This window comes from Thamnophis elegans, chromosome 8 (assembly GCF_009769535.1).
Source record: "Thamnophis elegans isolate rThaEle1 chromosome 8, rThaEle1.pri, whole genome shotgun sequence".
NCBI classification, from domain to species: domain Eukaryota; kingdom Metazoa; phylum Chordata; class Lepidosauria; order Squamata; family Colubridae; genus Thamnophis; species Thamnophis elegans.
In genome coordinates, this window is record NC_045548.1 from 27,374,922 (window position 1) to 27,389,548 (window position 14,627).

General features: G+C 46.9%; 1 protein-coding gene across 2 annotated transcripts in view; it reads left to right on the forward strand.

Annotated features, from left to right (window-relative positions):
• The window catches only part of DLGAP1 (DLG associated protein 1), a 211,405-nt gene that overhangs the window by 182,885 nt on the left and 13,893 nt on the right, over nucleotides 1-14,627 (forward strand). For both annotated transcript variants that reach the window (XM_032222208.1, XM_032222209.1), the window contains one exon: nucleotides 606-697. In XM_032222208.1, coding sequence (XP_032078099.1) covers nucleotides 606-697 — 92 coding nt within the window. The remainder of the gene's footprint in view (nucleotides 1-605; nucleotides 698-14,627) is intronic.

Consider the following 14,627-nt stretch of genomic DNA (forward strand, 5'->3'; position numbering starts at 1 on the left):
CATGAGATAAACCCCTTTCAGAAAGGTAAATAATAGTATATTGTATATTTTCTTTAAATAAAAATGCTTCATTATCCACAGTTGATATTCTAAATACCTTTACAGATTAGTTAAACAAATGCACAGAATGAACATTCAGTTACAGGAGGTTCTATGTACATTTTAACGATAATAGAGTTTCTTTACTTTTAAGCTCTTGGTGCAAGTTATGAACTATAAGGTACATCTATTTCACAAAACCTCCAGAAGTTGTGAATGCTCCAACACTGGAAGTTTTTAAGAAGATGTTGGATAACCATTTGTCTGAAGTGGTGTGGAGTTTCCTGTCTAAGCAGGGGGTTGGACTAGAAACTTCTAAGGTCCTTTCTAACTCTGTTATTCTATTCTATTCTAAAGATAGATTTAGTGCAGGAATCAAATTGTTTCATTTTCTAAATAATATATTGAAATATTGCTGAAAATTTTATCCTGTCTTATATAGGAGCTTTAAACAAAACACAACAGTAAAACAGAGATGAAGTGGTAAGATATGGTTTTTAAAGAACACATTTTCAAGTAAAGTTTCACATTGCCTTTTATTCTATTTTAATTTGGTTGTTCTGCAGGTTGATGGTGGAGATGAATCCTCTAGCTCTGGTGAAACCAGAGTGTGCAGTAAGTTCCAATCCATAGGTGTTCAAGTAGAGGAGGAAAAATGGTAAGCAAGTATTAATTTTGTATCCTAAGTGTATCAATAATTTGCAGCTACATTTATGATGATTTAAAAAAACCTTCATGAAATACTGAAAAGTCCAGGTTCCATTTCTGCAGTCCATGTAGATAAACTGAAATTCTCTTGAGGTATCTTTCTTATTTTAAGGCCAATGTTAGAGAATACAAATGTCTATATGCAGTGGTGATTATCAAGGCATCTGTCCAACTGCTAACTCTGTCTGATTATCTGATTCAGCCATTCCTTCTAATATTGCCGTAATAGAACTTGAGCATGTCATTTTTAATTGATTTACCTAAAAAAAACTCTATGAATTAATTATAATAATCTCAAATATCTGAAAATTTAGCAACATGGACTAAAAAATATTACATTTCTATGTAATCTTCCTTTTCTGGGGAGACATCATTGTAAATTTGAGCCTTTTTTCAGATAAGTAAAGTATCTTAAAGCATAACACACAATAAAATTTCAGTACATTATCAACATCTACATAGTGTAAACCCAGCCCTTACTTTGGAGATTGCAGAATTTCCAGCAGTGACCATCATTGCTTTTAGTGTGACATCTCCCAAACAATTGGTATTTTGAATTGCAGAATGGCATCCAGTTTCTAAGTCATAATATGGCACACCAATTCAACAACTTTTGCATTTTGCTAGTGTTATTTCACTGTTTTGTGATTTAATTAAGACCTTTTGACTCTCTGATGATACCTAAATTGTGCTAGTTTGTGGGATAAAGGTTATTTATTAGGCCACTATGGGAGGATGGCATGGATTCTTCAAGAGACGGGAAATGCCAAGAATGTTTTCCTTCTTCTTTTACTGACAAACTATGCTTTTTGCATTATTTACATGGAAACCAAGTCAAGAAGTCTAGGATTTATTTCTGAATACATATTGCTCAAATTCAAGTCAGACTTAAGTCTCAGTTCTGATTGACATATGAAACTGGGAGGATGCCGTGACTGCTGGGATGTATTTTGAAGTTATCAGTACAACCCTAGCCTTGGATTTCAGTATTCTTCCATCTAAGTATTATCTGGTCCAATTGTATCTTGAAAATCAACCTATCAGTAATTGACAGCTACCAGCGTGCCGTGAAATGAGAGCATTGAATAATTTAGAATAATGTCACTGTCTACTGGTGTAGAAAAGATATTTCCTATGAGTAATTAGCTGGATGTTGATTGATATAGGCATGAATAACAGCTGGGTTATCTTTTAGATAAACTTTGATATAATGTATGTTCACAGGGAGGACAATTTTCAATAATTCCCATCAAGATTGCAGTTGCAATCTTGTCCTTGCATACAAGATTTTCCTTTAAAAGTTGCCTACAGTGTTGCCTGCAATTTAAAACTAAACAGCAAAGCAGAGAACTCGCCAATTTTCATCAACTGTGGGTTCATCAGCTGAAAAGTTTTTCATTTCCTGCTTCATATCACTATCATTTTCTGGGACTTATCTAGTAACCACCACCTGTTCTAAATGATAATAATGAGGCAGGTTGAAATCATCAATACTGTTGCTATTTACCATCTGTAACTTCCAGTCAGCTCAGTTACACGTGTATTTGTTTCAGCTATAAGTCAGCCAATTGATATAAATTTTTGTGATTAAAATTTCAAGACATGATAAACAAGTATATAATAATCAAAAACAGCTGTAAATTGTTTGGCACTGTTGTGCAAAAGAAGAATCTTATTTGACTTCTTTTTTAAGGGGCGTAAAAAAAGAGTGTGAAACATAAGTTTGCTGCTACTATTTGGAATAGTCTGTTTTGTGTTGTATAGGAATTTAGCAGTCCATGATTTCATGATTTTCTGCACCATAGGCCACGTAACTGTTATCATAATCAGAGGCTACAATTATTATACCATATAATATCCTGCCTGCGAGGCATAAATGAATGCAAAGGCACATATGTTCAAAACACAACAAAATGAGGAAATTGTTGGGATTTTACTCTAAGAACAATATAAGAACATTGATAAAACTCACTGCTGGTAAAGCAATATGCCACTGACAGCAAGGTCTTTATATTCGTAACTGGCTGACCAACCGCAACTCAATGTGTAGTCCTTAATGGAACTGCATCTACATGGAGGGAAGTATGCAGTGGAGTACCCCAAGGCTCCGTTTTAGGTCCAGTACTCTTCAACATCTTCATCAATGATTTGGATGAGGGAATAAATGGGGAACTCATCAAATTTGCAGGTGACACCAAGCTGGCAGGAATAGCCAACACTCCAGAAGACAGGCTTAAGATACAGAAGGATCTTGACAAACTTGAACATTGGGCACTATCTAATGAAATGAAATTCAATGGTGAAAAGAGTAAGGTTCTACATTTAGGCAACAAAAATCAAATGCACAGGTATAGTATAGGTGGTACCTTGCTCAATAGTAGTAACTGTGAGAGGGATCTTGGAGTTCTAGTGGACAACTATTTAAATATGAGCCAGCAGTGTGCAGCAGCTGCCAAAAAAGCCAACGCAAATCTAGGCTACATAAACAGAGGGATAGAATCAAGATCATGTGAAGGGTTAATACCACTTTATAATGCCTTGGTAAGGCCATACTTGGAATACTGCATTCTCCTAGGCGCTGCTTGGAGTGTCCAAGCACGGGTTAACTTCAGCTTGCTGCCCAAGGAACTGAGTTTAATTTTGATTGTAGCTCCGCCTCTTGGTTGCCTCAAAGGCTCAGTTTCAAAAAACTCAGTCGCCCTATAGGACTTTTTTTGCTGAGGCTCCAGTTCTTGGGCATCAAGCTAGACTCAGACCCTTATTGTGAGAGATTGTAGCTCCCTTTTAATTTAGTTTTCTCTTTTCTTTGGGTTATTCCCTTAGAGTTTTTAGCTTAGACAGTGTAGTTTAGGTTAGCCTTCTCCCTTTGCGTTCGTTTGCATTGGGGGTGATTGCTAGCAGCACGGACAGGCTGCCTGGAGTTTTCCCAGCCTAACCTCCTTCGTGAGTCATGCTGTGGGTCGGGGAGCGCGAGGCCATCACCCGCGCTGCGAGGGTGAGTTAAAACAGCTGATCTTCCCCTTGCAAGGAGCGCTAGGCTCCGCAAGCCCCGAAGTTGCTCCAGGCACGCACATGCGAACGGCCGCCATTTTGGGATGGTTTGTTTTGGCGCGAATCATTGCAGAGCCTCCAAATTCACCGTGCAGCCTTTGTCCACCCAGCAGATTGCCGCGGAGGGCAGCCCTAAGCATGGGACGTCATTCTGGGTGGCCAGACAGGGACTATCCCTCCTCTTCTTTCGCTGCAGCCGCAGGGAACCTTGGCACACCAAGCCGAACTACCTGCCCGCACAGATCTGCAGGCGCTTGGCTATACTCTCTAGCCGGCCCCACCCGGTCTCTCCTCTCCAGAGCAGAAGGCCCGAAGCCATCAGAGGCCCTGATCCCAGCCTACATCACCCTCTTACAGGCCTGTATACTAGCCAGTCCCCAATGGAACAGCAGACAGGCCCTCAGGGTGGCAGTGGGGAGAGACAGGAGGAGAACCTGACAGGGCCTACTCCCAACAAACGCAGTAGGCCTGCCCCTGCAGCCAAGGGTGATAGGGTGGGTACTCCCTCTAAGGGGAAACAGCCCAAACCCGGGGTACTTCCAAGGCTGAGGAGAAAATGGCTGTGAGACGCCAGAAGTCCCTGGAAAAGCAGTTCCAGAAAGCCCAGGCCGCACAGCGTAGACTTTCCGGGGGCTCCAGTTCCATTGAGTCAGGGGGTGAGTCTTCCCTGGCCATTCCCCAGCAAGGAGCTCCTCCTCCAGGCCCTTCCACCAAGGAATTTGGGTTCTCCCCTAATCCTTCTAGGGCATCCATGGGATCCCCAGTACACTCCATGGCTGAGGATTCCCTGGGGGATATGGATTCTGGGGCTGAGGAGGAATCCCTAGCCCCTTCTGAATTAGAGCCCCCCCCCCCACCTCAGCTCCAGGAGACCTTGCTATCCAAGGCAATGGAGGAGGTGGTATCTAGGGCCATTTCCCGTGGCATTTCCGATGGCATGCAGCAGCTGGCAGCTAAGCTGCCCGTTGTGGCGGCCACACCTTCCTCGAGCCTTGCAGCACGGCCCCAAGTGGCTGAGGCCAGGGCAGCTTCTCCAGCGCCCACGGCTATCAGCGAGGTCTCGGAATTGGAGGAAACCGAGCCAGAGATTCCGGTTCTCTCAGATGATGAGAACTCGGTTACTGAGCAGGCCACCAGGTCTCTTTAATCCCACAATGTTCAAGGCCATCCTCACCAAGGCCCGGGCAGTGGGGCCCCAGATGGGCCTTCCGGCCCCTGTAGCCAAGGTTCTCTCAGATCAGCCCGCTGGTGTTACCATTGGGCCCCAAGATCCTGGCGCAGGTCTATTTAAAGAAGTGCCTCCGCCTCTGGAATTGGTTCCGGCTCCCCAGTTGTTTCTTGACATTATACAACGGCAATGGGTGCAGCCGGGGACCATGGCGAATCCTAGCGGGATGGACCGTAAGCTCTATACCATGGAGGCCCCTATGGAGGAGCTGCTGAATCTCCCCCAGGTGGATGATCCCATCATGGCCCTTACCTCCCCCTCTTCCCTTCCAGCTGAATTACTGGAGGGGCTTAAGGCCGAGGACAAGAGGGCGGAATCAGCGGCTCACAAGACCCACCTGGCTACCACCTGGGCCATGCGGGCCTCATCTTCCTCTTCCTACTTTGGTAGGGCAGCCTTGTTTTGGCTTCAGAAATTCGTAGCAGGATTTCCCGCTGGGGACTCTAGAGCCCGGCAGGATGTGCGTAAGATAATTGCAGCTGTGGAGTACTCCGCGGACGCCTTACTTGCTGCTACCAGGTTTTCATCCAGGGCTCTGGCCTCGAACGTCACCTCGAGGTGCCTGCTGTGGCTTCGCCACTGGCAGGCCGATGTGAAGGCGAAATGGAAGGTGGCTTCCACTCCCTTCAAGGAAGGAAAGCTTTTTGGAGGCCTTGGACCCCTTTCTGACAGAGTCCAAGGATAAACGTAAAGTGTTCCCTCCGGTCACTAAGAAGCAGGAGCGTAAGGGCCAGCCTTTTCGTAAAGGCTCCTTTCGGAACAACGAGCCCTCCACCTCCTCCGGCGGACCCAGTCGCGCCTACGCGCCCCCCCCAGGATTGCTCCCAGGATAAGTCCTCGTTTAGGGACAGAGGCAGACAGCAAGGTTTTCGCAAACCTTTCTAAGGGGGCTATTCCAACAAGCCCTTTCAGAAATCCAAGTGACCATCACAGGACTCCCCCCATAGGCGGCCAGCTCCAGCTTTATGCTGCCCAGTGGGAGGAAACCACGACGGACAGTTGGGTCAGGAACACGGTCCGCCACGGGCTGACCCTGGAGTTCCTGTCCCTTCCCCCGAGAACCTTCCTCCGTTGCCCTATCCCCAGGTCCCCCCACAAGCTCCAACTGATGAGGATGGAGATAGAACACCTCCTGGAGATAGCGGCCATAGAGGAGGTCCCCATGGGTCAAGAAGGCAGGGGGTTCTATTCCATCTTCTTCCTGGTCCCCAAGTCATCAGGGGGGGTGAGGGCGATCCTGGACCTCAAGAAGCTGAAGAAACATCTAGCATACAAGCGCTTCAAGATGCAGTCCCTCCAGACCATCTTGGGCTGCGTCAGACGGGGTGATCTGCTGACTTCGATCAACCTGAAAGAAGCGTACCTGCATGTCCCGATCCACCCGGCGCATCGCAGGTTCTTGAGGTTCCAGTTCGCCAATCGCCATTACCAGTACAAGGCCCTTCCCTTCGGACTCTTGTCGGCCCCGCGGACTTTCACCAAGCTGTTGGCCACGGTGGCTGCACGGCTCCGGTCTCTTCCTGTGTGATTGGAATGCTACCTGGACGACATCCTTATCCACTCGATGTCCAGGGGACAGGCCCACGCAGACCTGACCACCACCATCAAGGTCCTGCAGCTCCGGTTCTCAGTCAACCTCGCCAAGAGCCACCTGAACCCAACCTGCAGAATCCAGCACCTCGAAACAATCATCGATTCCGAGACCTTTCAAGACTTCCTTACTCAGGAGAGAGTGGACAGCATCTGGACCCTGGTGAGGAGCATCCGTTCGACCGGGTCTGCATCAGTCGTCTCCCTCTCACAGCTGATGGGGGAAGCTGGTATCGTGCATCTCGGTGGTCCCGTGGGCACGGTTACACACGCGAGAACTGCAGTGGTTCCTGCTCCCGCTCCAGAGGAGGAAGGCCAGCAACTCCAGACGTGTGATACGGGTTCCCCCGAAGGTCCTCCGATCCCTCCGGTGGTGGCTGTCGGATGCCCTCCTCAAGGGCAGTCATTTCAGGGAACCGGAGCGCCTGATAATCACCACAGACGCCAGTCTCTTCGGCTGGGGTGCTCATCTGGGGACCTCGATGGTCCAGGGCAGATGGTCGCAGGCAGAGCTCGCCCACAACATCAACTGGCTGGACCTCCGGGTGGCAAAACTCGCCCTGCGCCACTTCCTCGGTCAGGTCAGGGGCCGCGATGTACTGATTCTGACGGACAACATAGCCGCCAAAGCCTACATCAACCATCAGGGCGGCATGCGATCCCTGGCCCTGATGTCGGAAGCAGAGGCCCTGGGTCGCTGGGCGGAGAAACATCTGGCCTCAATTTGAGCAGACCACATCTCCGGCGTGGATGACGTGATGCCAGACTGGCTCAGCAGGACCACCATCCAGAACTCAGAATGGAGGCTGCACCCGAGACTGTTCTGCCAGCTGTCCCAGAGGTTCAGCCACCCGGTGGTCGACCTGTTTGCCTCACCAGCCAACTCGCACCTCCCCCGGTTTTTCACCCGGTTCTACTGCCCCAGGGCGGAGGGCACAGACGCTTTAAGATCCCACTGGCCTCCAGGCCGACTGTACGCCTTCCCTCCTCTTCCTCTGATTCCACAAGTCATCCGAAATTTACTGGAGGAGGGGGCGGAGGTACTTCTGGTAGCGCCTCACTGGCCGCGGAGGACTTGGTTCGCCGACCTGGTCAGTCTATCGGTATCCCGGCCGTGGCGCATACCTCAGGAGCAAATCTCCCTCAGCCAGGGGGCCGTCCAACATCTGGAGCCCCAGTGGCTGCACTCATCTGGCACTTGAGGGGGACCTCCTGAGGCTTCCTGTTTTTCTGACAGAGTCATACAGACGATCCAAGCTTCTAGACGACCTTCCACCGTCAGAATCTACGAGGCAACCTGGTCGGCCTTCTCCCATTGGTGCATCAACCGTCAACTAGTGGCCTCGTCCACGACCATCCCACAGGTCCTCAACTTTCTACAAGATGGTTTGGACAAAGGGCTGGCGCCAAACATGCTCCGTAGACAAGGTGGCTGCTCTAGACAACCATTCTGTCTTCTGACACTCAGCTACCGACTTTCCAGGCATCCCCAGGTAAGGTTTCCTGAAAGGGGCATCCAAACTCTGTCCGCCCCCCATCCATAGGTACCCACGTGGGACTTGCCGCACCACCATTTGAACCATTGCGGACGGTGGGTCTACACCACCTGACACTTAAGACTATCTTCTGGTCGCCATCACCTCAGCCCACAGGATATCGGAGTTGCCGCCTTTTCTGTTAGAGGCAACCTCTGCACTTCCACCTGATAGGGGTCATCTAAGATTGGATCCTGCCTTCGTCCCGAAGATACACCGGCGTCCACAGGGCGCAGGAGGTGATACTTCCGGACTTTTGTCCTCACCCCAGGCACCAGAGAGAGGTGACATGGCATAAGTTGGACATGCGGTGGGGGGTGCTTAATCTACATCAGCTGTCGCGTCCCTTCCGTAAGTCTGAGGCCTTATTTGTTTCCTTCCAACCGTCTCCATGGGAAGAAAGTCACGTCCTCCACCATCAGACACTGGCTCAGAGCAAGCATCAAGATGGCTTACCCGCGACTCAGGCCAGACCGGTTGCCTCTGGGTATCACAGCGCATTCTACAAGGAGCGCAGCGACTTCGGCCGCCTGGGCTACTCAAGCACCAATTGAGAAATTGCCGTGCTGCGACGTGGTCTGGTCCGTCTCCATTCATCCATAACTACAGACTTGACACTTTCGCCTCCGCTGAGGCGTCATTTGGGAGAAGAGTTTTGCAGAGAGTCGTGGCAAACACCGCGGCCCCGGACAGTTCTTCTTCCCTCCCGACTTCGACATAGCTTTGGCATGTCCCGTGCTTGGACACTCCAAGCAGCGCCGAGGAGAAAGACCATTGGCTTACCTGAATGGTTGTTCTCTAGGCGCTGCGGAGTGTCCAAACCCACCCTTAAGGTGGGGTCGCGAGGTGTGTTTTAGCACCTTCATGTCTTGGACTTGGACTCTGACTAGTTCGAGTCATGGACTATTGTTCTTCTTCATTTTTTGAAACTGAGCCTCTGAGGCAACCAAGAGGTGGAGCTACAATCAAAATTAAACTCAGTTCCTTGGGCAGCAAGCTGAAGTTAACCCGTGCTTGGACACTCCGAAGCGCCTAGAGAACGACCATTCAGGTAAGCCAACGGTCTTTCAATTTTCTCCACGATATAGAAAAGATGTGGAGACTCTAGAAAGAGTGCAGAGAAGAGCAACAAAGATGATTAGGGGACTGGAGACTAAAACATATGAAGAATGGTTGCAGGAACTGGGTATGTCTAGTTTAATGAAAAGAAAGACTAGGGGAGACATGATAGCAGTGTTCCAATATCTCAGGTGTTGCCACAAAGAAGAGAGAGTCAAACTATTCTCCAAGGCACCTGTGTGTAGAACAAGAAGCAATGGGTTGAAATTAATCAAGGAGAGAAGCAACTTAGAACTGAAGATAAATTTCCTGACAGTTAGAACAATTAATCAGTGGAACAAATTGCCTCCAGAAATTGTGAATGCCCCAACACTGGAAGTCTTTAAGAAGATGTTAGATAGCCATTTGTCTGAAACAGTATAATGTTTCCTGCCAAGGCACGGGGTTGGACTAGAACACCTCCAAGGTCCCTTCCAACTCTGCTATTGTATTGTATATCTAGTCCAGATCTTCACAAATGATATAACTAAGCTGGATCAAGCTAAGCATGCCAAGTTCTTAACAAATATTTTTTTAATTGTGAAATTTAATTTAAGCCAGAAGGATTACAGGTAGCAATACATGAATGAGTGCACGCCTCATTGATAAAGCGATGGACGAATAATTGCAGTTTAGTCTTTGCATGTTCTTTTCCTACATTTAGAATGGAGATCTTCTGTAAAGAATTGGATAAAATGATCACTCTCTCTGTAGTATTGTTCAAAGCATTTGAATGGGGTCTCTTTAAATCATTAAAGCAACTATGGGTTTTCCAAGTTTGCTAGTGGCTTGGAAAGTTATTCCTGACTTTTGAAGTTTGTTTGTGCAGGCATATTCACTTCTAATCATTGATATGTTTGGAGCCATATATAGCCATATCTAATAAACTCATATTGGTTTATTAACAACGGTGAGGCCTCTAACTCAGCAATGAAGTTTTATTGTACAAAGATTTGTATACGTCATCTTATTGTTTCTTTTTTGTTCATGAAAATAACAACAATAATCTAGGTCATCATAGATATTTTTGAGGATTCACATTTTGTTAATATGAGTGAAAGAATTTTTCTGTTCTTTTATCAAATTGAATTACCGTATATACTCGAGTATAGGCCGAGTTTTTCAGCCCACTTTTTGGGCTGAAAAAAGCTGCCTCGGCTTATACTCGAGTCAGTGAAAAATTTGCCCAAATGGAGGAGAAAAAGGGGCGCCCCTTTTTCTCCTCCATTTCGGGACCCAGTGGAAGTTCTCTGCGCGAGGTGAAATGGCCGGCAGCAGCCTCACTCTCCTGCCGTGGCTTCCGTTTCAGTCGCGCAGAGAACTTCCACTCGCTTCCCGGGCTTGTGTTCTGATGAGGGGGAAAGAGAGGACTTTCCTTACGCCCGCATCAGAGCTGGACGTAAGGACTTTACCCCATTGATGAGGCGGGCGGCGCGGATTGTAGCAAGGACGGCCGCCGATCGCAGCCTGGCTGCGCTGGCGGGGACGGGCGGGGCGGGGTGGGATGAGACTCCCCACTCGCCAAGATGGTAGGACTCCAAGTCCCATCCCCTCCACCCGTCCCACCAGCGCAGCCCCTGCCGCATCAGCCGGAATCTAATTTCCCCCTCATCAGAGCTCGGCGCGGATTGTAGCAAGGACGGCCGCCAATCGCAGCCCGATTGCGCCAGGGGGTTCCGCTGGTTGAAAGAAAGTCCTTCTTTGCACCAAGCGCTTTTCCCTCCCAACTAATTATAACTAATTATATTAATTAGATAGATCAGTGTTTCTCCACCTTGAAGACTTGAAAATATGTGGACTTCAACTCCCAGAATTCTGGGAGTTGAAGTCCACACACTTTCAAGTCTCCAAGGTGGAGAAACACTGAGATAGATGATCCACGGTGTTTATTTTTGGAAAAAAGCGCCTCCTGCTCTGGACTGCCGGGAACGCGATCGCGTCTCTCTCTCTCTCTCTCTTCCCCCCACCCCCGGCTTTTCCCACCCGGGAATGTTCTGGCGGGCTAGGCGGAGGGTGCGTGTGCGTGCATGTGTGTCAAGGGTGGGGAGGCTAAGAGGGCGAGGTGAGATCCTGGCGGGGACCGCATTTCACCCGCCGAGCTTCCTTTTCCCCCATCTTTTCCTCCGCTCGCCGACTTCCTTTCTCCCGTGGCTGACAGGTGGGTGGGTTTCCCTCCTCCTCCTCCCTGCTGGACGTGGATCTGCGGCGTGGGTGGCCGTCCTTGTTGCCCGCCGGCAGCAGGTCGCGGCAAAGAGAGGGAGAGGGAGAGAGAGAGAAATGCCGCCGCTCCCCGGCTCACCTCTTTTTCCCGGGATCGCCGTGATGCTTTGAGTTTTCCTTCTGCGGAGGTGGGGTGGAAAGAAGAAGAAGTGGGGCCCTTCCCCGCTTCTTCTCGGACTACCTAAGCGTTGGGTGCGCTGTCCCCATCTGGGAAAGTAGTGCTGACTCATCAGGTGTCTGGGAACGGGTGGGGCTGAGGAGCGGCTGGGGGTGGGGGGTGTTTCACAGAGCGGCTGGGGGTGGGGGGTGTTTTACAAAGGGATGAGGTGGACTGAATTACCCCCTTGTATCTGCTGCCTTGTTTAGTGATTGTTTTGTTTGCAGCTATAATGATGGTGAAAAAGACCTGTAAAGCAAAGGAAACTGAATAGGATCCTCAGCCCAGTCACAGTTTCATTTAACAACCATTTAATGACCAAGATACTAGTCCCAGTTATGTTCACTAAATAAGGATTATCTGTAAACTGTTCTTTGGTATCCACGTATGCAAAAGACTGATAGCTGTAGGAGATGACCAAGCTGAGCCCAAGGGAAGGGTCAAACACATCAATGGCCAACGTAATTGTTTCAGGGTTCATTTATTTACACCAAATATAATTCATTTAAGAATTGGACAGCACATCCTTTATTAGTTTCAAATTCTTTCTTTAAAGATATCCATGGTGGAATGTAACATGCTGAAAGCAACAGTGGCAATGGGATGCTTTTGTGGCCCTTTGGGATAACCAAGAAATAAGTGTGTGTGTGTGTGGTGTGTGTGTGTGTGTGTGTGTGTGTGTGTGTGTGTGTCTCAGAGAAGAATTTTAACACAGGTATGTTGTACATGCATACATTTGGACAAACTTTGCAGAAATCTCCTCTTTTTTAAGTTTTATTTGGCATCATTCAATAGAGCAAAGTCTGAAAATGAAGCTGCATGCTACTGTAGGAGTCCAACAGTTTAGCAAATAAAAAGAGAACTTAGTGTTCCAGGGAGATGAATTTAAACTGCATGGAGATGAGGTGAGTGAAGTATTTCATTGAATACACCGGTATTGTGTGATAATAATTTGTTATCCAGAGCAAATTTTTACAATGGCTACTGTATATTTAATGGGCACAGGCAGGCTGTATATGTTATTCAATGGGCAATGGCAGGCTGTAATTAATGGACACAGGACAGGCTGTATATTCAATGGGCACAGGCAGGACACTGGTAGAATGTATATTATGAGCCTATGAGGTTTGAAGGATTTTAACTCGTGTTTTAGCTTGGTTGCTGAATGAGCTAAGGTTTTTGTACTTTTAAAGTTATTGTTGATACCATATTGTTTTTGTTGACCCTCTTTTCCACTTACAGAGCTAGTTTACTGTTTTTCTTTGAAATAAATATTCAAAAACATTATTGGTATCTATTTTTATTTTTGAAATTTACCGGTAGCTGCTGCATTTCCCACCCTAGGCTTATACTCGAGTCAATAACTTTTCCAGTTTTTTGTGGTAAAATTAGGTGCCTCGGCTTATATTCGGATCGACCTATACTCGAGTATATACGGTACATGAATCTCCATTGTAGCTCCATGCTTCAGTGCCAAGAACATTCCACTCAGCAAGACTTAGCCACAGTGTTGTATAAATAAATACAAAGGCATACAAAATTGGGGCACTCCTTATTACATGTTCAACACAGCCTGACTTTTGTTATACAAGTTTAACTTCAGAACTGAGGGATACATTCCTTGCTTTAAAATGCAACGCCTGTCTCCAATACTATATCTTCACAGAGGTTCATAGAATTTGTATTTTGTGTTTGATGGGAAATCAAAACACAAAATTCTGTTGTGTGAATATATTATCTGTCCAATGAATGTATGAATCCCTATGGCAGAAAACAGATGGTCATCATTTAGTGACTGCCTCATTTAGTAACCATTGAAGTTACTATTGTAATGAAAAAATAACTTTGTGAGAATCTTCCTATGTACAACCTTTGCAGGTCTGTAAAAATAAGGAAGGCTGAAGTAAGATTGTAAACACAGTCATGGTTTCACCCACCCATATATAGTAACAGAATTCAAGAACAATTATACTATAGTCAACTGGTACCTCTTTCCTAAGAGGCAATGAAATTCACAGCAATCCCACAAAAAATATCTAGAAGAACCAGATCCTGTTGACCTTCAGAATCCTAGAAGAGTTAAAGCTACCCTAATCTCTGTGGCTTTGTTGTTCCAAAGAAGGAGGCAACAATGGTAAGGGCTGTTCCCTTTGGTTTCCAATGACAACAATGCCCAGGGATATGATTCTGGAGAAGCCTTCTCTTCTAATTCTCTTCCAGAATGACAGATTCCACTCTGAACTGACAGCCTTGTAGATACCCTATCAATTTGGAATCATGTAGATTCTGGGGTGTCAAACTGGAACCAGGCAGGCCAGATATGTCACATGCAGCTGCCCACCCCAGCTCTGCGGTGGGAAAAAATGTTGTGATACGTCACGTAATGGCAATGTGACGCAGCAACTTTGACACCTGTGATGTAGAGCTTGAAAGGTGGCAACCAGCACTTAGAATTGCACCCAGAAGCCACTGCAACTCTCGCTGTAGATGTGTCACATGAACAAATCAAGTTCTACGCATAACTATTTGACCCACTGCATGTAAACTTTACTTCAACGTAACCATCACTGTCACTGCTACTTTTGAAACACCCAGGGTCAGTCTGATGATCCCTCAGGGATTGGAACGTCAGTAGCAACTAAATGATTGAAGTTCCATCTCTTTTAACAGATGCAACAAACGTAAATATCCAGTCACACCTTTATTTTGACATTTTGACCCTCCCACCCCCCAATGGGTATCCCAGGTCTTACAGTGGTTGCCAATAAGAGGAAGCTACAAAGCTCATGGAGATGGGCTTTAATAAGAAACTAACTTTGTTCCAAACCCCATGGAGTTATAAATTGCATGTTGCAAATTTGTAATTCAAGATCAAAAGGAATAAATGTTGTATTTTCATGCACTATGTTTTTCTCACTGTTCCATGTGAAAGTTGTGCAGCCATTCCCAATAGCATTATTATTTTAATTATAACCAGTCTTTTTAATTTTCCTAATTTAAA